The following is a 24,859-nucleotide window of genomic DNA, read 5'->3' as shown; positions in this document are numbered from 1 at the left end:
ATGCTGTTTATTTGTTATTTGTAATCCTACTTTCTGATTCTTATCAATTTTAATCATCTTATCTGCAAATGAAAAGAGATATAGTTACATTGATTACAGTGTATCTTGTATCTCGTACATGCACACACATTCAGAGAAATATTTGTACATTATCATTTGAATACTTGAAAATAGGATTGCCTTCCTACAACAGTATTGAAGATGCCCTAGATATGTGTTTGTAATAATGTTGCGGCTAAGGCTCTTAAATTGTGAATTTTCTGATCCAAGCTGACTATTTTATTAGATTTCCTTTCAAATAGTTAACATAATTAAATGAATGATAAAATAGCCAAGTCAGGAGCCTCTGGCAGATGTTAGTCTAATTAAGCTTGTATGATATTAAGTTTTAGTTTATTGTGTATATTTCAGAATGTAGTATATGAAGTCCATTATCACTGAAGTAGATCTAGACTAACTTAAAGTAAAAATTTTGATTAGGGGCCAGCTATAATACGCCTCCGTGTTCAGGATTTTCTCGCTGCATTGAAGACCCATTGGTGGCCTTTGGCTGTTGTTTGCTCTTTGGTCGGGTTGATGTTTCTTTGACACATTCGCATTTCCATTCTCAATTTTTAATATAACAAGCCAATTGACGCTCCAAAACACTAAACATCTCTTCCGCTTTTGTTCAGTCGGAAAATCTAAATTCACGATGTGAGGAAATGTCCCGTGTGCTGAGTGCAATTATATTTACATCTTCATAGATGTATTCCAAAAGCTTCTAACAAGGAAAAAGTAATGTCCCCCAGTCGCTGACTGACACATTTTTCATTCATTCGCATACCATATCTTTCTTTCTTCGTATATGTCGTACAAAAACTGGTGTATAATGGTTACCAAACATTTCTTTGTACAACTAGATGTATCGGCTTACCAAACATTAATTTTCTTCGTATACTTTGATGTAGTGGTTTACCAAACCATGTTTTCAGCGTTCAAATTGATTAGGGGTTTCCCAAAAGTTTCTTAGTATACATTGATGTATTGGCTACAAAACATTTCTTCGTTCACGTTGGCATATTGGCCTTTCAAACATTTTCTTCGTACACATTGGCATATTGGCCTTTCAAACATTTCTTCGTACAAATCGATGTACTGCCTTAGCAAATATTTCGTCGGAATAAATTGAAAGAGTTAAACTTTCTAATTTTATATATTAACCTAGTTAGAACGAAATTATTCATAAAAAGTATGTTGAACTTCATGAATGTTAATATTAAAGTATAAAAGGTAATGTTTACCTGTATTAAGCTGTCATCTTATGGCTTTATAGTTTATACGTACGGATATCATAACAACCAAGATATGTAAATATATACTATACTTGACAATGCATAAAATTGGTTTATAAATAAATATTAAAAGTACACTGAGATCTTGAAGATATCCGACTTCATACATGTATAATGCTCTTAGTTTTTATCAGGAATTTGTATATGTATTCGATTAGAGATATAACATGTATAATACTACAGCTAGAAAAGTTTTATCACTGAATTTCAAGATAAGGAACATCTTAGCATATTTTTAGAAGTGCAGAAGTTTGATTGAAGGTGTTTACTGGTATAGATAAACAAATGAAAGCGATTAACTTTTACATTCTGACCTAAAGATAAACATTAGGATGTACAAATGTATGTAGTTAACGTTCTACGAAAATGGTTTGAGTCGGTCAATTATCCTCAATATGAAGAAATGTTGTTTACAATTTATACGATGCGCTTTGTTTGATTTTTTAAGAAAGGGCGTACAGTAATATTACCTGTTCAAACCCTTTGGGATTTCTGAATAAAAGAAAGATTTGCGAGGGAAAACAGTAGATTATCTGCCATGTGTAGAGTAAAATAAGTGTTTCTCGTATTTAATCTAAATTGCTGAGGATCCTGGACAGTTGTTTGTTTTCGTAAGTGATAACGTGTTACAATTATTTAAGATACATTCTTACATCAAGCTACTTGGTCTTGTGGATTACACGCGTAAAAACACTTGCTGACCATGGCGACTAAAGGTCTTGACCATTGGGGCGATATAACAGTTGTCGTGGTTTATTTCGTATTGGTCCTATTTGTTGGATTATGGGTAAGTTATTTTCTTATAGAGAAATTTTGACTTTACTTTTCATTGTCTATTTATCCATAGATCATATCTTTTTCAGTACTGTTAAGGTGGCTGGGGCGTCTTAATTAAAACTGACAGAATTTTTTGATAACTTTTGAAAATAAAGCTTTTATCATGCTTTTTTCAAAACTGTATTAAAAAGTATGGGTCACCGGACTTTTTTTCACGCTACAGGTTGCGCAAAATTGTCAGATTTTGTATAGATTATTCATGGAAAATTAAATTTTGTGTGATATAACTAAAACGTACTATAAGAACTTTAAGATAAAATGTGAGAATATTGCTCTTATAACATGCTTTCAAATAAGCAAAAGAAAAAATGGGGTCACCGAACTTGTTTTCTTGCTACATATCGAAATAGGTAAATTCATAACACTTTCTATTGTAAAATTTACTTTATCGGAGTTATCTCCCCTTATTTGGCAAAGTTTGAAAAAATCTAATCAAACACAAACAAGGCGTTTTTACAAAATTACAACTGAAATTATGTTAAAACACACAATTTTCTATATTTATATCAAAAGTCTTTTACATAATTTACATACAACTCTCAAAATTTGCACATTTCATCAAATATATAGACCAAAGATATCTGCTTTTTTAAAATCCAAGATGGAGGAAGACACCCGAGCCACCTTAAGGATGAATCGAATAGGAATATATACGAATATTAAACTGCTTGAACATTTAATTTATACAAATGTTATAAATGAAATAACAAAATTTAATATTTAATAATTTTTGCAGAAGGTTTTTTTAAAACATTTTTAAAGAGAAGATTTTTTAGCAAACCTTTTGATTTATAAGCCTGACAATAAAGACCCAAATGGGTTATAAAATATCAAGGAATATTCGGACACATGGAAAAGAATAGATCGATCCTTTACTTTTGGTAAGATCATCAAACGTACAAAAACCGACAAGACTTTGAGCAAAGAAAACGATAGTAGCAAACATTTTACGTAAGTTTCTGATTTGCTTTTGTTGTAGTCTGTTTTCCGTGGCAACAGAGGAAATGTAAACAGCTACTTCTTGGCAGGACGAAGTATGACATGGTTTCCGGTAAGTTAAATTCCGTAAACTTGTCAAGATTAAACTGGTTCCCTTTCCTTTATCCGGCTCTGACAACAACAGTGTATGAAATACCCGTATGTTGCAAGCGAGAGGACCAGCCTCAATTGTAACTAATCGGCTATTGCTATTCTCGCTATGCAGTAGTCTTCGTGCAACCAAAAAGGCCGAGTAGTTTCGATGGGACCAGCCTATTTCAAAATGTATCTTTACACATTTATTTGCGGTCATATGTATTTTCATTGTTATTTCGAATGCTAAATAAAAGCATTATCTGATTGAAAATGTTATTTTGCACGTGGCTGTGTTTTTTTTTTATTAATTAAGCCAGCCATATGACATATCATAATGGTTTCTTTTATGATAACATATTGTGTAGATGTATATATGTATATAACACTGAATCAGGTTCGAATATGTTTTGAGGAGATATTGGGTTTAACATTAATTGACCAAAAGTAGAAAACAATTAGCAAAATACTATCAAATTCATAAATCGAATCAAGACAGACAATGCAAGCAACAAAGTCGCTGAAAGAAGAAAACACATATACAAACAGACAAACAGACACACAAATACCACTCTCTAAATATAACATATCTAACTTTAGACAAATCAACACGAATCCCACAACGATTAGGGGTTGACCTTGGGAGTTCTGGAAAAGGAGAGCAAATCATGCTCAAAATATCATGCAGCTCATTGCATTTAAAATCCGTTTGATGTCGCATTCTCGGATTTTGATTAGAAACATATTTGTAGTAAGTTGTATTCTAACACATAGAATTCAACTATTTATTATGTTATTATGCAAAACTTAGATACCATTTGGAGTAGCTGCTTTGTTAGCATCTCCTGGGGTGGTGGTGAAAAGCAAACAAAAATAAATCAAAAGTAAGCAGCATATAGCTACCAAGGAAAAGAAAAGGAAAATCACTGGAATATCTATCAACTGAATAGATATAGGAAGATGAGTGACAATGAGACAAATCTCCATCCAAATAAAAAAAAGTAAACCATTATTGGTCAATGTACGGCCTTCAACCAGGAGCCTTGGCTCACACCGAACAACAAGCTATTAAGGGCACCCAAATTACTAGTGTAAAACCATTCAAACGGGAAAACCAACGGTGAAAGTTATATATAGATTCTTACATTGATACCAGTGGATTATCGGATTTATCCAATCGAGATAGTTAAATTATCAATTTTAAAGTCCGAGTCGCCTCGACGAGGACTTTAAAATTTATGATTTAACTATCGAGATTGGATAAATCCGATAATCCACGAGTAACTAATATTATGTAAGAATCTGTTTCTCTAATGATTAAAAAGACATTTTACTTTTTGTGTTAACCGAAAATCCCCTTCGAGTGCCTTTCACATTGCACGAAGTTGTCAATTTCATTAACACCTGTCATCAAATTTTGATTCATCCTGTTAGCTAAAAAGGTCATGACCCTTAAAATCATACAATGATCTTTTGAGATCACCAGCAACCACACGTTGATTAAAAAATTTAATACAATGGGTTCGGAAAGGGATAAATTATCATAGAATTAGAGAAATATATATATCCGTCAAATGTCTCGTCTATGCAATATGTTCTCTAGCTGAAGGTCGAGTGGATTCATTGGCAATATCACCACATCTTCTTATTTTTATGTTTATTTTTTTAATGACACTGGTATCTGCCTGTTACATCCTATACTAGTTGTCTGTGTTGATTTGAAGATTACTAACTACATAATTAAAAAGAGGTCAAAGTGATAGTTATATGTTTCTCTTCAGCAACACTTTAATCATGATAATACATTCGAATGGAGATGTATAGTTAACTTTTTCTGATGAACACACCATAAAACTTTAAAGCAGTTTGTTTTGATAGTGTTTGTGTCTCTCAGTCGTCAGCTTACTTATTTTTCTATTAAACTATTGTCAGTTTTCTTCATTTTTGTTTTGCCTTATGTATTGTCTTCATCTTTGAATTGAGTGTTAAGTTTTTATAATGCACATAAAACATGATAATATCGAAACAATACACTCTTTAGAGCGAACAAAAAAGAAAAAACATTGGTTTTAAGAAGTACATTATAACTATGCAAATTCATGAACAAAATCTTTATTTGTAACTTTTTTATATGAGATATTGATCTGATTTATTAAAAGTATAGCTTAATTTATAGTGTATTATTCCTGTTTATATGTCTCAGGTTGGAGCATCACTGTTTTCTAGTAACATTGGAAGTGAACATTTCGTTGGTTTGGCGGGAACTGGTGCGGCAGCTGGTATAGCTATGATATCTTATGAATGGGCGGTAAATAGTTAGTTTATGAAATGTCATTCAAATGATCAAGCCACATACGACACTTCGCATGCTTTGACACAAGGCAGTAATCATACGATTTGATAGCTGTAATTCGAAAAGATATGACATCGAACATGATATAAAAGAAGATAAATCAATAGTTAAAATAAATACCCCTTCTAGTCGTCTCAAATACAACTGACTGTGACAAATCACTGTTGTGTACCTACATAATTTCAAGACAAAAATACCAAGAGGTTATACACAATATGCGATTGCTTTGAAATGAAGTATATTCTGGTGTCAATGATTGATAAACAATATTTCTGATCATTTGTAGTATGATACATTATATTCGACGTATACTTCTTCTTTTAGAAAATGTTGGACTAAACATTTAATAATAAAGAATATCTACGCAATGGTATTTGTCATATTTTCACAAACACAAAAAATAGAATGCTCATTGAAAAAAATATATCAGTATTGCATTCAAATTATCAGCTGCAGATAAGATGTGAGAATATAATTTTCTAAGATACTTTTATCTGACAGCTTTACTTTTGGACAAATTGGCATTTCATTTGACGATCGTAAGCTACAGACAATCTTGACCCAAACAGAAAGTTACAATTTGTTTGCAATTTGAAGGGGTTGGTTATGAAATTAAATGAAACAAAACAACATAAGAAAAACAGACAACACCTTATCATAAGACACAATTAGAATTTATGTTGTTTTACTTTTGCAGTCGATGCCACTGGTATTGTTACTCGGCTGGTTCTTTCTGCCAGTATATGTGTCAGCTGGGGTAAGTTTGGGCATGTAATAATACATGTATGCCTTTTTATTATCATAGACGAACTTTGTTAATTCAGAAGAAAAAAAATCAAACAAACTTTAAATATCCAGAAAATTACATTACTCTGATTACATTAAATAAAAAGCTAAACTGTTCATCATAATATATTCTCATGGGTGAATTTATGATTCTTTATGTCAAACATCATATCTACATTCTTAAAATATGTGGTGTGTGTTCAGACCGAGTATTAAATGTATAGTGTTTGTTCTTCTTGTCTGAATTATTTGTTGGTTTTAATTTGGTAAATAATTAGTATACAAATTGTACATATCAGACAGATTCATGAACGATGACTTGTCTGTATCAATGCATACTTTCCAAACTTCAAATGTTTAAGATTTTCGTCACATACTGTTAACATTGCTTTTACATCCTTATATTTCTACAAAATCGCTTGAGCAGTTACTGTTTACATTTTTTTGCAGGTTTATACGTTGCCAGAATATATAGAGAAGAGATTTGGCGGGAAAAGACTTCGAATTTATCTGAGTGTTCTTGCTCTTGTCTTATACATCATAACAAAGTTAGCTGTAAGTGTTGGAATAAGAAACAAACTAAACACAAATACTAAACTTATCATTATATTAAGTTAAAACAGCTTTGCACCAACAATATTGCCAGCGGACATATATTAGTTCTTCAATCCCTTGACAAAGTGACTGTTTAATATAAAATGTTTGAAGAGACACAACATTAATTTACATACATAATGAATTTTTCATGAAAGACATGATTCAGATTATATTCTTTTGAACAGGCAATAGGCACTGTGCATGTCCAATTAGTACATGTTAAGAATTCAATAATTAACAGTTTTGTAATATACTGAATAGACACCATTTACTTAATGGACTGTAGTGAATCAAAGTAAACTCGTGAAAAGTTCATTCAAGTAAATCTGTTAAAATGTAATAGCTCTTAAATTGGAAGTCCACTCAACTATTACTTGCTCGAATTGAATGCAAAATTCAAATACAAACTATATGTAGTTTTATGCGATGTATGTTTTGTTGTATTCTGCTCCATCGTTGCGTGTAAACATTTGCCCTTATTTATGAACAGTATATATATGTCTTGGGGAGATTACATTTAATGGATATTTTTAATAAGAATAACCAAAACGAATAGACATTACAATAGGCCACACCAAATACTTATTCTTACAATTAAAATGGAATTACACACAAAGAAAAACAGAACTGTCAACACATGATTCGCAGTTGGTGAAACAAAGTTCGGAGTGTACGATGTTTGTTTTAATTTTGTAGGTTAGCATTTATGCTGGTGCATTATTTATCAAGTTAGCTCTCGGCTGGGATATGTATTTATCAATAGTCGGACTTCTCATCATTACAGGAGTATATACCATTCTAGGTAAAATACAAATGCATGCATAGACCAAAATGATACCTGGGTAGTTGATTCAGAAGTTGGGATAAAACAGTTGAATCAAATTGCGTTATGTTACAAGAACGTGTTAACGCTGTTATTAACCGAAATGTCTTTCCTATAATTCCTTTTAAAACTTGAAACATAAATTGTCAAATGCTTTCGAGAAGGAATAGTATAGTATAGATACAACTCACACAAAAAAAAATTTGCTTTACAGAATTTTTCTAGAAATGTACCGTCCACAATTTAAGTCTTATGTTAATTTATTTATTGGCAACCCGAAAAAGGCTCTTTGTAAAATATGAGGTTTATCCTTTTAAACTCTAAATACAATGTATGATCCTTTATTTATTTCTGTTATTTTATTGGTTGGTTTTCTCAATGGCATATGGCTAATATTCAATGGATAGCCAGAAAGAGAACAAATTAACAATAAATACAAAAAAAAAATACAAAGTGGGCACAGAAATGAAGGACGGGCAATCTAGACTCCCACTGGAACATAGGGTATATAATGGACAAGGATAGTTTTGATCATATCATAACCGAACATATCAAAGAGAAATGTTGTAACGTATAGGAACTCGAAAATCTTTTATATAAGGCTTGAATGGAACGTCCACATTCCGATTAAACGTGGCTGCGTATTTATACATCCAGAACTTACAGCAAAACTTACCTCCCTCTTTAGCATCGGCTTTACCGCGGGCAGTAAATTTTTAGGGGACCATATTCTATACCAAGTCAACCCTTTATAAATCTTGTAGTCAAAAGTTTTGACACAACATATTAAGATTATTTTAAAACGCAGTAGAAATGGGATATTTATTTTTCAGGTTGAATATTTGACTGTGTTGATAGTGCATTTATTTAGAACTTTGTGATCATTCTAATGTTCAGATGATGTTAATTTATTGATTTAGGTGGTTTACGAGCAGTGATATATACAGATACATTTCAAACTGTTGTTATGACAATAGGGGCCTTCTCGTTAGTTGGAATTGGTAAGCAATTTTGACAGGAGGTCAATGTTTTTTTTCTATATGTTTAAGTTCATAGTTATCTAGTTTTCCTGAAACTGTTTCTGATTATACACACATGCGATACTTATACAAAATCTACACATACTGAGATTGATTGATTGTTTTTCGTTTAACATTGTATGACAATCCACATAAGAGAGATGAGGTATGAAGAGGGCAATTTTAATCATAAAACCAATAACCAAAATTCATTAAAAAAAAATCACGAAAAGACAATTTACAATGATAAAATATTGAGCAAAAGTATCACCGCTAAAACACAGAGAGTGAAAGCAGGTGTCATACTTTCCTGCTTCACTTGTTGCACTCGACGTGTGTCTCGTAAATTAGTTCTTATTATATCGCAAGGAACAGTGATGACCCTCCATATGAAGCTATAGCTACGAAGAAATGTATCCATCAAAGTTTAGTTTTTTATATCTCAAATAAATAAATATTCAAGAGAAACTACATTTCATTGATTGAAGTTCGAAGTGATTTCCAACCATTTTAGATAACATAACATACATTTAACTAGGTTTCAACAAGATTGGAGGCTATTCCAAATTAGAGGTACTGTATATGCAAGCTATACCTGATATTAGAAGTCCAAACAGTACCTGTGGATTCCCGCGCCAAGATGCCTTTCATATTTTCCGTGATGCTGTAACTGGAGACAATCCTTGGCCTGGTCTGATTTTGCAATCTTCTATTGGATGCTTATGGTATTGGTGTTGTGATCAGGTATGAGCTAAATTTTCAGACACTTTCACGTTATACATAGTAATAAGTATAGTGGAGGATCAACATGAAATGATTCCTAGAGTTATTGAACATTTCGGAGCCTTTTATAGCTTACTAGTGGTATGAGCAAAGACTTCGTGTTGTAGACCGTAGTACATTGACTTGGATGGAGAGTTGTCTCGTTGGCACTCATATAACATTTTCTGATATCTATGGCTTTTGTATTCATATTGTGTTCATATTCGGTTCTCACATATAATGATCGTCTCTAAATATTTAATTGTAAAACATACACTTGGCAACTATGACATGACTATGTTCCTACATGTACTACATGAAAGGATAACAGGAACCTAAATATATCTCAAAAGACAACAGACCAAATCAACAACCAACACCAGAATGACTACGAATAATACAAGCATATAAACAACAGTGTTTAGCCCATAGTCTAGATGTTCTTTTATGGCAATGAATAGCTAACCTGATGTTTTATGATGATTACAGGTTATTGTGCAGCGAGCACTCGCAGCTAAATCACTAGAACATGCAAAAGGTGGCTCCATTTTAGCTGGATATCTGAAGATCATACCTATATTTATAATGATTTTCCCAGGAATGATAAGCAGAGCATTATATCCAAGTAAGTTACCTACCTGGTAAATAAAATTGTTGAAATGGATAAAAATGTTTGAATAATTAACATACATATGCATGCATTTCGAAATAGCTTATTTGTTTGTTTTTTTGAGTGATTTAGGGTTGCTATCTTATTGACGTGATTCCTGCATCCTCTTGCATTAATTCATATCTGAACCCTGCTGTTCATTAGTGTTTGAATATTAAAACATAATTTACATTAACATTAAATTATTTTACCGAACTGTAACGCCATGTCACTGCTTGGACATTTGTTCATCGAACTGTAATGCTATGTCATTGCTTGGATATTTTTCACCAATCTGTAGTCCTTTGACATTGCCTGGACTTTTTTTACAGATCTGTTATGCCATGTCATTGCTTGGATAATTTTCACCGATCTGTAATGCCATGTCATTGTTTGAACTTTTTTTCACCAAACTATAATCCAATGTCATTGCGTGGACATTTTTCACAGAACTGTAATCCCATGTCATTGTTTGGACATTTTTCACAGAACTGTAATCCCATTTCATTGCTTGGACATTTTTACTGTGACTGCAAATTACATCGATAATACAACTATATCACGCACTGATACATCAATCGCACACATGATTTTATAATTTATATAATAAAACCTTTACGAATTGTTTGTCCTCAATGCTCTTTAACTTTGTACTTTATTTTGGCCTTTTAAACTCTTTTTTATTTGAGTGTCACTGATGCCTGTTTTGTGGACGATACGCGCGTCTGACGCAAATACAAAATTTCAATCCTAATATTATCTATGATGAGTTTAATTGTTTAGCATTTGATTTATATGTCAATGACGTTTTTATCAAATTGAATTTCATTGAAGACGAAGTTGGTTGTGTTGATCCAAAAGAATGCCAAGAGATATGTGAGAATGCAGTGGGCTGCTCTAATATAGCATATCCAAAGTTGGTGTTGGAGCTGATGCCATATGGTAACTACATTTAGACATAATTACATTACGTCTATGTTTCTACATTTCTACATTCTGATATTTTGACGATTCTGGAAGAAATACATAACAATTAATAGTGTTTTAAACATGAAACCAAGTTATTCTACTTTGAAGAGAAAAGGGAACATTATTTTGTTAAATTATTGCTTTGATATTAATCATTTTTAAAGACAATCCGGTACATGTTTAAATGTTTTAATGAAAACCTCTTGTTTCACCATCGCTGTGACAGGGTTACTTTGTTGTTATTGTTTACTGTTATACCATTGATTAGAGCTCGAGACATCAGTTGTGAATCATTCCAAAATTAAATTGTATTTCCCTATGTTATGCAATATTAATGAGAGCACGTGCTTACAATGACAACGTCACATAAACAATTCCAGGGAACTCGTTATTTCTTGGTTGTAGAATTAAAATATAATTGTAAGAATTAGATATTTTATTTTGTAATTTACAGGTTGTGAAAGCGTTGATCGTGCTCACATTCGTCAAATGAAGAACCTTTGTGGCTTCATACAATATTGCTTAGTTCGACGCTTTTACACCCAAATCAAATTAAAAAATACGAAACATTTAATACTTTATCAGTCTAAAGACCTTTTTGATTACATCATTCACAATACAATTTCAGTCTAAACATTAAGCTCTGAATAACACTAATAATGCCTCGAACAGAACAGATGTGGTTTGTTTGCTTATAACTCTGTACATTTAATAATTTGTCTTTTAATCAAGGCGCAAATGGTTATCTGGTTGAATCAATTTCAAATGTAAAAACAAAATACTTGTGAACAGGAAGAAGAAAGACAATTGTAGTTGACTTACATTGTAGCAGTATCTTTAAAATAAAATTCAAAGTCAAAAGAAATGACTAACATTCTAGCAATATCTTGAAAATCAAAACAAGGTCAAAAAGATTTTACTAACATTCCAATAGGATCTTGAAATCCAAAATCAAAATTAGAGGAATTTTATGAACATCATTTAAGCAGTATCTTGAAAATCAAAATCAAATGCAAACGGAACAAACACAGTATACTATTAAATATTGTTGCTTTGAACATTGTCGAACTAATTTTTAAGGACTACGAGGTTTGGTGATGGCGGCAATGGTGTCTGCTATCACGCGTTTACTCATTGTATTATTGTCTATGTTTAGGACTACGAGGTTTGATGATGGCGGTAATGTTATCTGCCATCACGCGTTTACTAATTGTATTATTGTCTATGTTTAGGACTACGAGGTTTGATGATGGCGGTATTGTTATCTGCCATCACGCGTTTACTCATTGTATTATTGTCTATGTTTAGGACTACGAGTTTTGATGATGGCGGTAATGTTATCTGCTATCACGCGTTTACTCATTGTATTATTGTCTATGTTTAGGACTACGAGTTTTGATGATGGCGGTAATGTTATCTGCTATCACGCGTTTACTCATTGTACATGTATTATTGTCTATGTTTAGGACTAAGAGGTTTGATGATGGCGGTATTGTTATCTGCCACCCCGCGTTTACTCATTGTATTATTGTCTATGTTTAGGACTACGAGGTTTGATGATGGCGGTAATGTTATCTGCCATCACGCGTTTACTCATTGTATTATTGTCTATGTTTAGGACTGAGAGGTTTGATGATGGCGGTAATGTTATCTGCCATCATGAGTTCACTTACCTCCATCTTTAACAGCTCTAGCACTGTGTTTACTATGGATCTGTGGAGACGTATACGACCTCACGCACACGAAAGGGAACTTCTCATAGTTGGTCGGTATGTATAGACTTATGAATTTAAATGTACGTCCTTATGTAGAGCCGTTCTGTGACCTACAGATAAAGGCAACAGTCGTATACCGGTGTTCAAAAGTCATAAATCGATTAAGAGATAACTGGTTTACAAAGCAAAACGAAGGGAAACACATTAACGATAAAGGAGGAAAACAAAAGAACATCAGGAACACCAAAGTGCAACAAAAACAAACGCCAACTATATAAAAACGAAATACTAGTATTTGATATCAACTGCCATATTCTTGACTTGGTACATGACATTTTAAGAAAAGTAATTGTTTACATTTTACAAATTGTGACTTGGATGTAGAGTTGTCTCATTGGCACTCAAATCACATCTTATTTCTATGTACCAGATAAGTCGACTGGTCTGTGAGTTGTCAGTTTGTGTTGATACTCAATTGTGTCATTTTGATAGAGAGTGGATTCGCACAAAGCAGACGACAATTTAAAAAGTAAAATCACAAAAATGATGAAGTCCGAGGAAAATTCATAACAGAAAGTCCCTTATCAAAAGCTCATTGGATAACAACTGTCGTATTCCAGATTAGTACAGGATTTTTCTTATTTAGAAAATGGTGGAGTTTGTTGGTTTAAACATATTTATTTATAGTGAATTGGGAAACAAGTTTTGCAACTTATATTAATCCTTTTCCACTTTTAAACGGGTGTGAGAGTTGCCTTGTAGCGGCATTAGCCTGCTCTTTTTCGAAATCTTCAAGGTTGTCTTTTACGTGCCAGAGATATGGCTCTTTCTTAACACGGCTCAGCCATGTGTTGTCCCCTTCCAACGGACTATCATCGTTTCGTCATGACCATACTCGCAAATGGTGTCAAGGGAGAGCCGAAAATTCCGTTCCTGAAATTTCCATCCCCCAACGGGAATTGAACCAGGAACTTTTGTGTTAGTAGTCCGATGCACTAACCACTACACCATGGTATGGTGGAGTGAACCTGTTTTTAAAGCTATCTAACTTTCAAATGGAGTTCGTGCGATTTCGTCATTTTTGTGACCTAAATTCATGTTTTATTAATCGATTCATGAGATTTGAACATCAATAAACAACTGTTCTCATAATTTTGCATTATATGTCAAGGACAGACATGATGATTTCAAATACTTTTAGTATCCAATTGTCAACTTACTGTTTCTCAGCAGTAAACAAGCACTCTGTTACATTTTTTGACGTTTCCTTATCTCAGTTGATACTCAACGCTCGTGCATTTTCCCACTAAACGGACAGCATCAACGGGAATGTGCGCGTTACGAATGGCCAACGAAGATTCAAGTATCTCGTCCTAGGAAGGGATAAATCCTACTTTGTTTCATAAAAAAGAATGACCAACGAAGATACTAGTTTCTTGTCTTAGGAAGGGATAAATCCTACTTTGTTTCATAAAAAAACAATGACAAACGTAGATTTTTTATCGTTTTTTTCAAAGATTTTCAGAAACGTGTGTACTTTATATGCGATGTCATCAGGCATTGTCAGGCATTGTCGCCTTTTTTCATTAGGAAAATTCAGAAGAAAACAAAACATTTAGACGTCATAATCAAATTTCGACTAATCATTTGGCGAGAACAGATTTTTCACTAGTGAGGAGAAATATTTTTCTCACACCGCTCAGGAAATGTATAAATATTACAAAAATTAGAGAAACAAGTATCTTGTCTTAGGAAGGGATAAATCCTACTTTGTAAAAGATCACTCTGATTGAAACAAAACTTTCTCTGAAACTGACGTTATCAAGATGCTTGATTTTTTGATTGACAACATATTTGTTATGTTCGGAGGACGTGTTTTTCAACAGACTATCGGCATTCCTATGGAACGAATGTGCCCCTCTTCTTTCCGACTTGTTTCTTGATTTTAATGAGGTTGTCTTCATACAGGAACTTCTTAGGAAGAAATATAAGAAGTTAGCAATATTCTTTTACTCTACTTTCCACTATATAGATAATGTTCTTTCACTAAATAATTCAAAATTTGGTGAATACATCGAACGCATCTATCCCATTGATCTTGAGATAAAGGATACAACAGATGCAGTTAAGTCGGCCTAATATCTTGACTTACATCTAGCAATTGACAATGAGGGTCGATTGAAAACAAAACTTTACGATAAAAGAGATGATTTCAGCTTTCAAATTGTGAAATTTCTATTTCTAAGTAGCAACATTCGAGCAGCACCTGCATACGGTGTATATATCTCCCAATTGATACGATATTCCTGTGCTTGCATTAATTTTTCTATCATGATTTTTTTGATAGAGGGTTGTTGCTCACAAGGAAGCTTTTAAATCAAGAGTTCCAAATGATAATTTTACGGACGCCATCATGAGTTGGTTGACCGTTATGGAATAACCGTTTCACAAATGATATCGGATATGTTCCTTGCGTCGTAACTACCAACCCCTTCCCTCTCATAAATGTGACCTACCGAATTAGACTATTTACCGGATTTTTTATCTCAGCAACAAGACGGATGCCACATGTGGAGCAGGATCTGCCTATCCTTCCAGAGCACCTGAGATCACCCCTAGTTTTTGTTGGGGATTTTTAGCCATGGTGTTGTCAGTTTATTTTCGATTTATGAGTTTGACTGTCTCTCTGGTATCTTTCGTCTCTTTTTTACACAGAAACAGCACCAACTAACAGAGTTCTGACGTCTCAAACGACTGAAATAAAAACTTCTGATTTGTATGATTATGCGTTACACAGCTGCCATGACAAATTTGTTGACCGATAAAATGGTTCAGTCTTTTAACTCACTAGCGAAATCTTTTCTGAGATCTTAAGATACCAGTATAGAGGTCTGATCATTTATTTTACCTAAACGTCCTACTCCCGCTTGTGTCATTTTAACTGAGTGGGAATTCGCATGGTTGGTTATGTTTGTATATCAGTATATGCTTAATATATGTATCGATGCGCCTGGTCTCGTGCCTTTCAGAGCTAATTCTTTTTTAATCGTTTTACTACAAAGAGTAAAACAACTAAAATACTGATCTTCATGGACAGTTCAAACGGAAAGTCTTATTTAAAATAGAAAAATCAAAAGTTCAAACACATCAAACAAATGGACTGGTAATGGGCATTTCCTTATATAGAAAATAGGGGATTAGTTGTAATAGCTAAACCTTTCACTTATATGATCAACACAAACAGATAAAATAGGTCAAAAGTTACGGAAGGTATTTTGTCCTATACTTTCACAAGAGTAAATTCTTGGAATAGATTACGACAACAATGACGACAACAGCTGACGACAACGACCAACGACGGCCGTTAAGTGATGGCATAAAATCACATGGTTGCAGAGTGTAATAGTTGCAGTTGGTCTACATTATAAAGAAAGCTGTTTTATGTTTGTTCGTTTTGTCACGAAGTGAATTGATACTTTAATATCGATTAACCAATTTATATTAAAGAAAGCTCTATCTACAAAGTTAAAAAGTTTTTTCTGAGCTGAGTTAACTTTTAATAAGTAAAAGAGGGTGTTTGATACTATTTATAACAGGGCGTAAGAGGGTGTTTGATACTATTTATAACAGAGCGTTTGGTACTATTTATAACAAGTGAATCTGAAAATCTATTCAAAGTTGTATTACATGTATTATGTTCATTCTTTATGAGGATGCCAGTTTTTATTTGAACTTTTTTTTAACAGACTGTTTATCATAGTACTATGCGGAGTCAGTATCGCATGGATACCTCTAGTACGTTCATCTCAAGGGGGACAACTCTTTAACTACATACAAGCGGTTCAAGGATATCTTGGAACACCAATCGGCGCATTGTTCGTCCTTGGTGTGTTTTGGAAGCGAACAAATGAATATGTAAGTCTCTCAACTTGAAATTAAATTATTTTGACTGAGTATATGTAAAAACGAATCCATGCACCAGATGGTATTGACTTAAACACTTAAAATCAGTAGTACAAGTTGAAAAAAAAAATAGAAAAAAAGAAGCTTGAAATATTTTTACAATGATAAAATGTGAAGAAATATTTCCAATGTGTATACATTAGACAGTTGTGTATTTTGTACACTTACTTTCCAATACAAGAATGGACACGAAGAAACTAATGATATTTTATTAGTATACTAAACAAAATATATAAATATAAAGTATATTTTGCTAATCAAATCCCCTGGTAATATTAGCAATTAACAACACAGGGAGGAACCTTGGCGTCATTGTTGTAGCGCTAATGGACATTGTTCACAACCAGGAATGACATAAAATATTTAAAGTTGGAAAAAAAAAGAAAACAAAAGTATACTTAATAATATTATAGCAAAATATATAAATGAACGTCAAGACAATAATATGTATTATCGCTATTTTGGGCATTTTTCCTTTGATCTTTTTTTTTGATAATTTTCATATCATGCTTCTCGCTTGAGATGAAAAGTTATCGCTAGAAACTAAGGAGGCCACTCGGCGTTGCTAACGAAATTGACATTGAAATTGACAACGTCGTCATAGGCAAAAAGGGATAAACAGATTATCATTGGTCATCTCAACTCGATTGCTTTTTTCACTTTCGCTGTTCCAGCTCAAGCGAGAAAATCAATCTCGTTGAGCTAATCAACAATAATCTATAAATAACGCAACTACAGCTTAACATTTGTAACAACTACAAGTATGATTTTGATGGATGGTTGATTGATTGATGCTGCTTACGGAATGTCATGTACAATCAGAACAAAATATCTATAGCATGTATATATATAACAGAATTCAAGCAAGTGATATGCAAACTAAACTCAAAGTGACATTAAATTTCACAAAATCAAATGTTAGTTGGAAGTTTAACTGTTCTCGTTGGGCTTTTGTGGTTTTGATCATCACAAACCTTCTTTTATATATAAAGAGTTGTCTTTTTTTATTCCTGACAAGCGATTAGAGAAAGGCATTCCATTAAATTTGGATTCTGTTTCCAACGTTTATATTATGACATTATATTATAACTACATCATTCGTCATTTGACAAAAATGGTACATTTAATTTGTTAAATATACGGATCGTCCTTCAATTGTAGGGTGCATTTTATGGTATAGCTATTGGACATACCATTGGTATAATCCGAATGGCAATAGATTTGGCGTATCCTGCACCCGACTGTGGGGATCCAGAAACGAGGCCTTCAATACTTCTTGACGTCCATTACACTTATTTTGGGAGTCTAAATGTCATTATTACGTCCATTGTAATGGTTGTGATAAGTTTGTTAACGTCACCCCAGTCTGAAGAGGAGGTAAGCTTTCATTAGTTGAATATTTGATGTGAAATACAACATTTGCATATGATAAATATCTATAGGAGTAACTGCTTTAAGAAAAACACTAAATCTGTGGATCTCAAATGTTGACCTAATGTTGATGTTGGTGCAGAAAAATTGGTACCGTTAATGTTAATACACCTAGGAATTAACAGCGTGAAAGATTGTGAATGCAGCTTCACTGTGAAAGAGATGGCCGTAATTGAACGTAGTGACCTATCCTTTTTTTTTTTTATAAAGCAACAGTATTGCAGTACCTGTGTTCAGATGTAATATGTTCAGATGCTGCTATTAAAGAATTAACACCTGCTAACAATAAAGTTTTTTATACCGGTCTCTGATGATTACTTTTCTCCAGCGCGTTTAATATATCATTTTTTAATATATATAATATATCATTTTGAAAACTCAATATACATCACTGGTATTAAAGAGATAATGGTAACTGCAATTACGATTATCCCAATATGGCGACGGTAGATATAGGTAAAATCTTTACACTCATTTTTCTTACATGTAGCATGCTTTTGTCAATAGTTACTCAACTGCAAGGTTTATCTATACCATTACATCATATTTGAATCGTAACGGTGCACTGGAATTGTCTGAGCGCTGTGAAAATAGCCGTTGAAAAATTCGGGATGATAATCGTAACTCTATGGTATTTTTCTTCTTTGATAATCGTAATTTTCTTAATCGGATAATAGTAACCGAAACATAATAAATGTGTTTTTCAGCATTTCAATGGTATTTTGTGTGTTAAAAATTTAAATGCCAAGTTGAACGATGATATTAACGCATATAAAAATAAATGAAGAAACTTACAGGTTAATATCTAGGATAAATTTATCTATATATCTGATGAGAAAAAGGATGGATAAGCTATATCCCATATTCCAAAAGTGCAATCCTTTCAATTCATTGCTCAAAATGAAAGTCACGTATACCACATTTTCATATGTCATATGTTGTTTGCCTCTTATATCACGTTTATACTAAAATTCTGTGCGAAATGAACAAAAGTTTCCGTCAATAACTTTAAAAACTGCATTATCGGATTTAGTGTTCATATCTGACCCCCCATATCTCCCTTTTCCTTATAATTCAATAAATACAACCGTCCATATTTTCCCCTTGAATTCACTTTTTTCTATTTTATACTGATATATAATATACGATTTTAAAAATTAAGTTCAAATGTTTTGATCAAATTATACCCATGTATTTTAGTACGTTTCGTTAAACAGTGCAACGGTAAAGGATCTAGAATAGTTGTACCAGTTTATTGTTACTATTGTTTATTGTCACTTTTTTTTTTTTTTACTTTTGTTTATTGTTACTTTTGTTTTTTTGTTTTTATTAGTCTTACCTATAGTCTTACGAAGCATTTGACAGACGAAAAAAAACCCCACAAATATGTATATTGATAAATTACACCAAAGGTGTAGATCATCACAGTCGGAACTGGTTTAATTACAATTTCATTTTATAGATTTTGAAACAAATATTTTGTGCTTCAGAAAAATGCATGAAAATTAGGTAAGGCTAATTTTTGTTTTCATTCAATAGAAAAGTACTAATTATATGGCAAGCATGCAAATACAAAAATGTTCCTTGTTTAGTACCTTCAATATTTTTCAATTTTTTTTAATAAGTTTGTTTCTTATTTTGAGGAATATGCGTTATTTAATTCTCAACTTTGCAGTCATTCTTTGAATAAGTATTTCTTGTAAGAAAATTTAAAGCCACATCAATTTTATTTCTTGATTTTCGGGCTTTTGGCCAAACTATAAAAGAACACAAATCCATGTTTGTCAATGAACTCCACGTTACTTAATTTTATAATACACAAAGAATCCCATGTAGGGCCTATCTTTCTCTAGTCTTATATAGCATTAAATGTTTAAAGGATGTCATATTATCATAATTCAAAATTAAATTTGTGTTTTTTATTGTTTATATCTGAGATACTGAAATTTCAGTGACAGTCATGAAGTAGCCAATATAAATACGAAGATGTGGTATGTTTGCCAATGGGACAACTTTCCACAAGAGACCGACAGGACTCATCATTAACAAATATAGGTCACCGTACGGTCTTCAACAATGAACAAAGCCCATACCGCATAGTCAGCTATAAAAGACTCCGAAATGACACTGTAAAACATTTTTCAAAGTTATCCCTTGTTCATCATAACTTTTAAGTTGTGATATCATCCACGAAAAATGACCGAAGTGACATGAAAACTGTAGCAACTAATTTCTCGTCAAACGGTTTTTGACGAATACTAAATGTCTTTCCTACTTCGTTATGGCATAATAGGGTATGTTCTAGAATTAAATCATCAGTGGCTTACCGGGGGCAGAAACAGCACATATAACCACCTGCAATAAATGAATTTAAACAATATCAACTATATTTACTTTTTACTTCAGGATAAATTAATTTTTGTTTACTGTCTTTACTTTGTCAGAAATCTGATATAAGGTGACACATGCGTGTCGCCTGACAATTATTGTCATGTATCATTATTTCCATCGCTCATTCACAGATTTTGTGGCATACCTAGTGTTTGGAAATTTCTGTAAATCAACAAAGTTCGTGTTTTCCCATTTCCAAATTTCTTCAAGCTTGTTCACCCTTCCAATTTTATGATATACTAGTATGTAGCTGTTTTCATAAGAACTATTTATTATATATGCATAAAAAGAAATGTCATAAGATGTTGGTACGTTTCGTAAATAATTCATCGCCATAATTTCATAATATGCTATCAGATTTACGTTTTTAGTGTCAATATCAATAAAACAGTTTCCAGTTACGATTATCTTTTTTATTTTTAAATACATAATTACGATTATCTTTTTTCCGAGTTACGATTATCATCCCGAATATTCAACGGCTATTTTCACAGCGCTTAGAAAATTCCAGTGCACCGTTACGATTCAAATACGATGAAATGGTATAGATAAACCTTGCAGCTGAGTAACTATTGACAAATACATGCTATATTTAAGATAACGGAGTGTAAAGATTTTACCTATATCTACCGTCGCCATATTGGGATAACCGTAATTGCATTTACTATTATCTCTTTAATACCAGTGATACATGTTTTAAATTGAATCCACAAAGTTAATAAATACATATGGAACAGATGATTTACTATCTTAAAATTAAACTGTTATTCGTGCATAATTGTACATTTACATATTTGTTTTAATTATCAAATGATATATATTTTTAAGTTGAAGGGCGTTACATGGTGGACGAGAATAAAGCCTCATCCAGTTGATCATGTTGACAAACAAGCAGTTCCGGAAACAATTGAAACAGATACATCCGAAACGAAAAACGAAACGGCATTGTCGCAGAATGGTAATATGATATGATAACGAAACATTCTGGTTAAAACTGATTCATTTGCTCTAATATTCTATCATTTTCCTTATTACATGTACATTGCAGAACTAGGCAGCTTATGGTATAAAACGCAATATAAGAGAATCTCTCCATTGACGTTTAAGTGATTTGTGATCATAATTATCTTGCAGACTTTTTCGTTCAATGTGTATGGTCCCGCAACGAAGTTGTCGGTGCTATGTAATTTTTACCCTTGTCCGAAATTCCGATATTTTGAAACTCCGATATTCCGTAATTCCAAAATTTCGTAATTCCGTCATCTCGGTTTTTTTCTTAACGCCTTCAAATATTGGGCTGATTTTTGGTAATTGGGTTTACCGTGATGAGTTATAGATCAAGTTTAAGTTTTGTTGCGCTCCACTTATTTTTAACGAAATTACGGGCTTTGGACTTTAATATACTGTTGAAAATCAGTTATACGCAATTTTTTGTAAACGCCTACTGATATTGGGCTGATTTGTGGTATGTGCGTTAACCATGATGAGTCGTAGATCAAGTTTAAGATTTGTTCTGCTTGGCTAAATTATGTCAAATTTAGGGGGCTATGGACTAGTTCCGTCATTCCGCAACAAACCGTTATACGGAATTTTTTTTCTAAACGCCTTCAGATATTGGGCTGATTTTTGGTATGTGAGTTTACCATGAAAGTTTAAGTTTTGTTCTACTCCCCTATTTTTTTACGAAATTACGGGCTTTGGACTTTAATAAATTGTCGAAAATCACAGTTATACGGAATTTTTGTCTAAACGCCTACAAATATTGGGCTGATTTTTGGTATGTGAGTTTACAATGATGAGATACAGATCAAGTTTAAGTTTTGTTCTACTTGGCTACATTATGTCAAAATTGGAGCCATGGACTTTGATAAATTGTTGAAAATCAGTTATTCAGACTTTTTTCATAACCCATTCAAATATAGGACTGATTTATAGAATGTGAGTTATCCATGATGAGTTACAGATCAAGTTTAAGTTCCCTTCCGCTCTGTAATTTTTTGCTGTAATTTCGGGCTTTGGACTATGATACATTTTTGAAAATCAGTTGTACAGACCTTTTTCTAAATGCTTTCAGATATTGGGCTGATTTCTAGTATGTGAGCAAATTATGACTAGTTACGCTCTGCTAATTTTGGCAAAAATTTTGGGTTTACAACTTTGAAAATTGTTGAAAATCACAGCTGTACTGACTCTTTTTCTATATGTTTCCAGATTTTTACCTGATTCTTGATATGTGAGACTACCATCATGTTTGTGTCCACATCTGCTATTGAAATTGCAGATCTTTCAACTTATTGATGCTCTGCTAATTTTGGCCAAAATTATGGGTTTACAACTTTGAAAATTGTTGAAAATCACAGTTCTACAGACTTTTGTTCTACACGCCTCCAGATTTTGAGCTGATTCTTGATATGAGAGACTACCATTATGTTTGTGTCCACATGTGTTATTGAAATTGCACCTTTTTCAACCTTTTGAGGCGGGGCCATTCGTGTCGTTTTGACATATCTAGTTTGTAGCCTGTATCGAGATATTAAAGGTCTTTTCAAAGTGAAGGTTTTCAAAGAAATGAAATTTTTCTTTGAATATCCCTGTCATTTTGCCCAAGAGACTAAAGTAAATAGAATATTTAATAAATTGTACATCAATCCCTTATCCCTCCTTATAAAAAAATCACAAAGTTTTGGGGACTATTGTTTTTTTGTCTGCGGAAATTGCTCGCTCATACGTCTTAATCATATATATGTTTCATTGAAATTAAATTCTTTTTTTTTTAGTTCACTGTAGAAATTAATTGAGATGGGGCATTGCAGTTTTAACTATTTTATTTTTCATATGCGGAAATTGCTCGCTCTAACGTCTTTATCATAGTATATGTTTAATTGCTAGTAAACTATTTTTTTAGTTCACGGTAGAAATTAATTGAGATGCATTAAAGAATTTAAAATATATCTTGATTGAAAATAATAATGTATGATTTCAAAAATCCGTTATAAGAAATAAGAGTTTAAGATTATAATAAGTTTTATATTTTTTGCTAACAGGTCTGATGATTCAGGAACCAACTGAAGATACCAATGAAACAAACCAACAATGTCATAAAACTCTCGTGAATATGGTTTGTGGAATGTCAGATGGGGATAGTGCAGAAAATCTTCAACTTGATGAGGCAAAGACGAGGGAATATTTAACAGAACATCCAACGTGGAAAACTATTCTAAACGTAAATGCTGGAATAGGATTAGTAGTTGTTGCATTTTTATACGGCTTTTATAGATAAAAAGACTAAACAACTCATAATAAAGTTGTAGACAGAATTATGTGTACATATCATAGGCAGCACATTTAAGAAAAATGTATTTTTATTAAGTTCTTTGTTTTAGTTAACTTGTAATGTATTACTGAATATAACGTAGCACACCATTAAACATATTAGGCTATTAAATTTAATGCATCTCCTTCTCAATTTCATTGAGTTCTTCCTCTCCATATTTACATTTGAAATTGATATTGAGGATAAATTTTTGTTTAAGAGTCAGCCGAAACACACATCCGAGTGATGGATTTTCTCGCTGTGTTGAAGACCCATCGGTTAGCTTTGGCTGCTTTCTGCCCTTTGGTCGGGTGGTTGTTTCTTTGACAAAATCCCCAATTCAACTTTCAATTTTCTTCATAATGCCGTTTGACAATTCAAATAAAATATACTAGCGACTGCCCTTTATCAAGTTGGCAGTAGTTTTATCAAAATGTTTCCCCATATTAGCAGCTTCCATCAGTTATATCAACGGAATCTTTCTATAGTATTGTATTTGGACTTAATCTTTGTAGAACGCATTATAACAGCATGACTAAATCAGGACGTATTATGGTATATGTGTCGTTAAAGTTAACTGTCATCGACATTCTTATCTTTTATATATAATTACTTATTAGATAAATAGTATATCAGAATACAATGATTTGTTGCTGCCATCTGCGTGCACGTACAATTTACCTGAAACAAGTATACCGATTGTGTTCCTATTGCATTATGTGCCGTTATCGGGGAAACAGCATAATGCATATACATGTAAGGTATCAAGAACGGTCCTCCATTTCATTCTCTCTTTTCCGATTTTCTTCATCTGATTCCAGGTAAAACCAGGTCCTTTTATCTATG

The 24,859-nt window shown here is 32.7% G+C and overlaps 1 protein-coding gene across 1 annotated transcript; it reads left to right on the top strand.

The window, feature by feature from the left end:
* The first annotated feature begins 1,487 nt into the window (after window positions 1-1,487).
* Window positions 1,488-24,166, top strand: LOC134707641 (sodium/glucose cotransporter 4-like). The gene is made up of 15 exons (XM_063567591.1): window positions 1,488-2,121; window positions 3,151-3,222; window positions 5,446-5,550; window positions 6,293-6,352; window positions 6,832-6,936; window positions 7,675-7,780; window positions 8,722-8,802; window positions 9,359-9,564; window positions 10,072-10,207; window positions 11,066-11,173; window positions 12,819-12,969; window positions 16,662-16,830; window positions 18,040-18,255; window positions 21,529-21,658; window positions 23,745-24,166. Exons 1-15 carry the CDS (start codon window positions 2,038-2,040, stop codon window positions 23,978-23,980), a joined length of 1,965 nt encoding a protein of 654 aa, XP_063423661.1. The 5' UTR covers window positions 1,488-2,037; the 3' UTR covers window positions 23,981-24,166.
* Window positions 24,167-24,859: the final 693 nt, after the last annotated feature.

Source organism: Mytilus trossulus, chromosome 2 (genome assembly GCF_036588685.1).
Source record: "Mytilus trossulus isolate FHL-02 chromosome 2, PNRI_Mtr1.1.1.hap1, whole genome shotgun sequence".
Lineage (NCBI taxonomy): Eukaryota > Metazoa > Mollusca > Bivalvia > Mytilida > Mytilidae > Mytilus > Mytilus trossulus.
The sequence above is the reverse complement of the archived record's forward strand: the minus strand, read 5'-3'. Positions and strand labels throughout refer to the sequence as shown.

Excerpts from the sequence above, each read along its gene's own strand:
- LOC134707641 (XM_063567591.1), top strand. The coding sequence starts at position 2,038 with ATGGCGACTAAAGGTCTTGACCATTGGGGCGATATAACAGTTGTCGTG. Across the intron at positions 10,208-11,065 it reads AAGCAGAGCATTATATCCAA|ACGAAGTTGGTTGTGTTGAT; the intron begins GTAAGTTACCTA and ends ATTTCATTGAAG. Across the intron at positions 18,256-21,528 it reads CACCCCAGTCTGAAGAGGAG|TTGAAGGGCGTTACATGGTG; the intron begins GTAAGCTTTCAT and ends TATATTTTTAAG.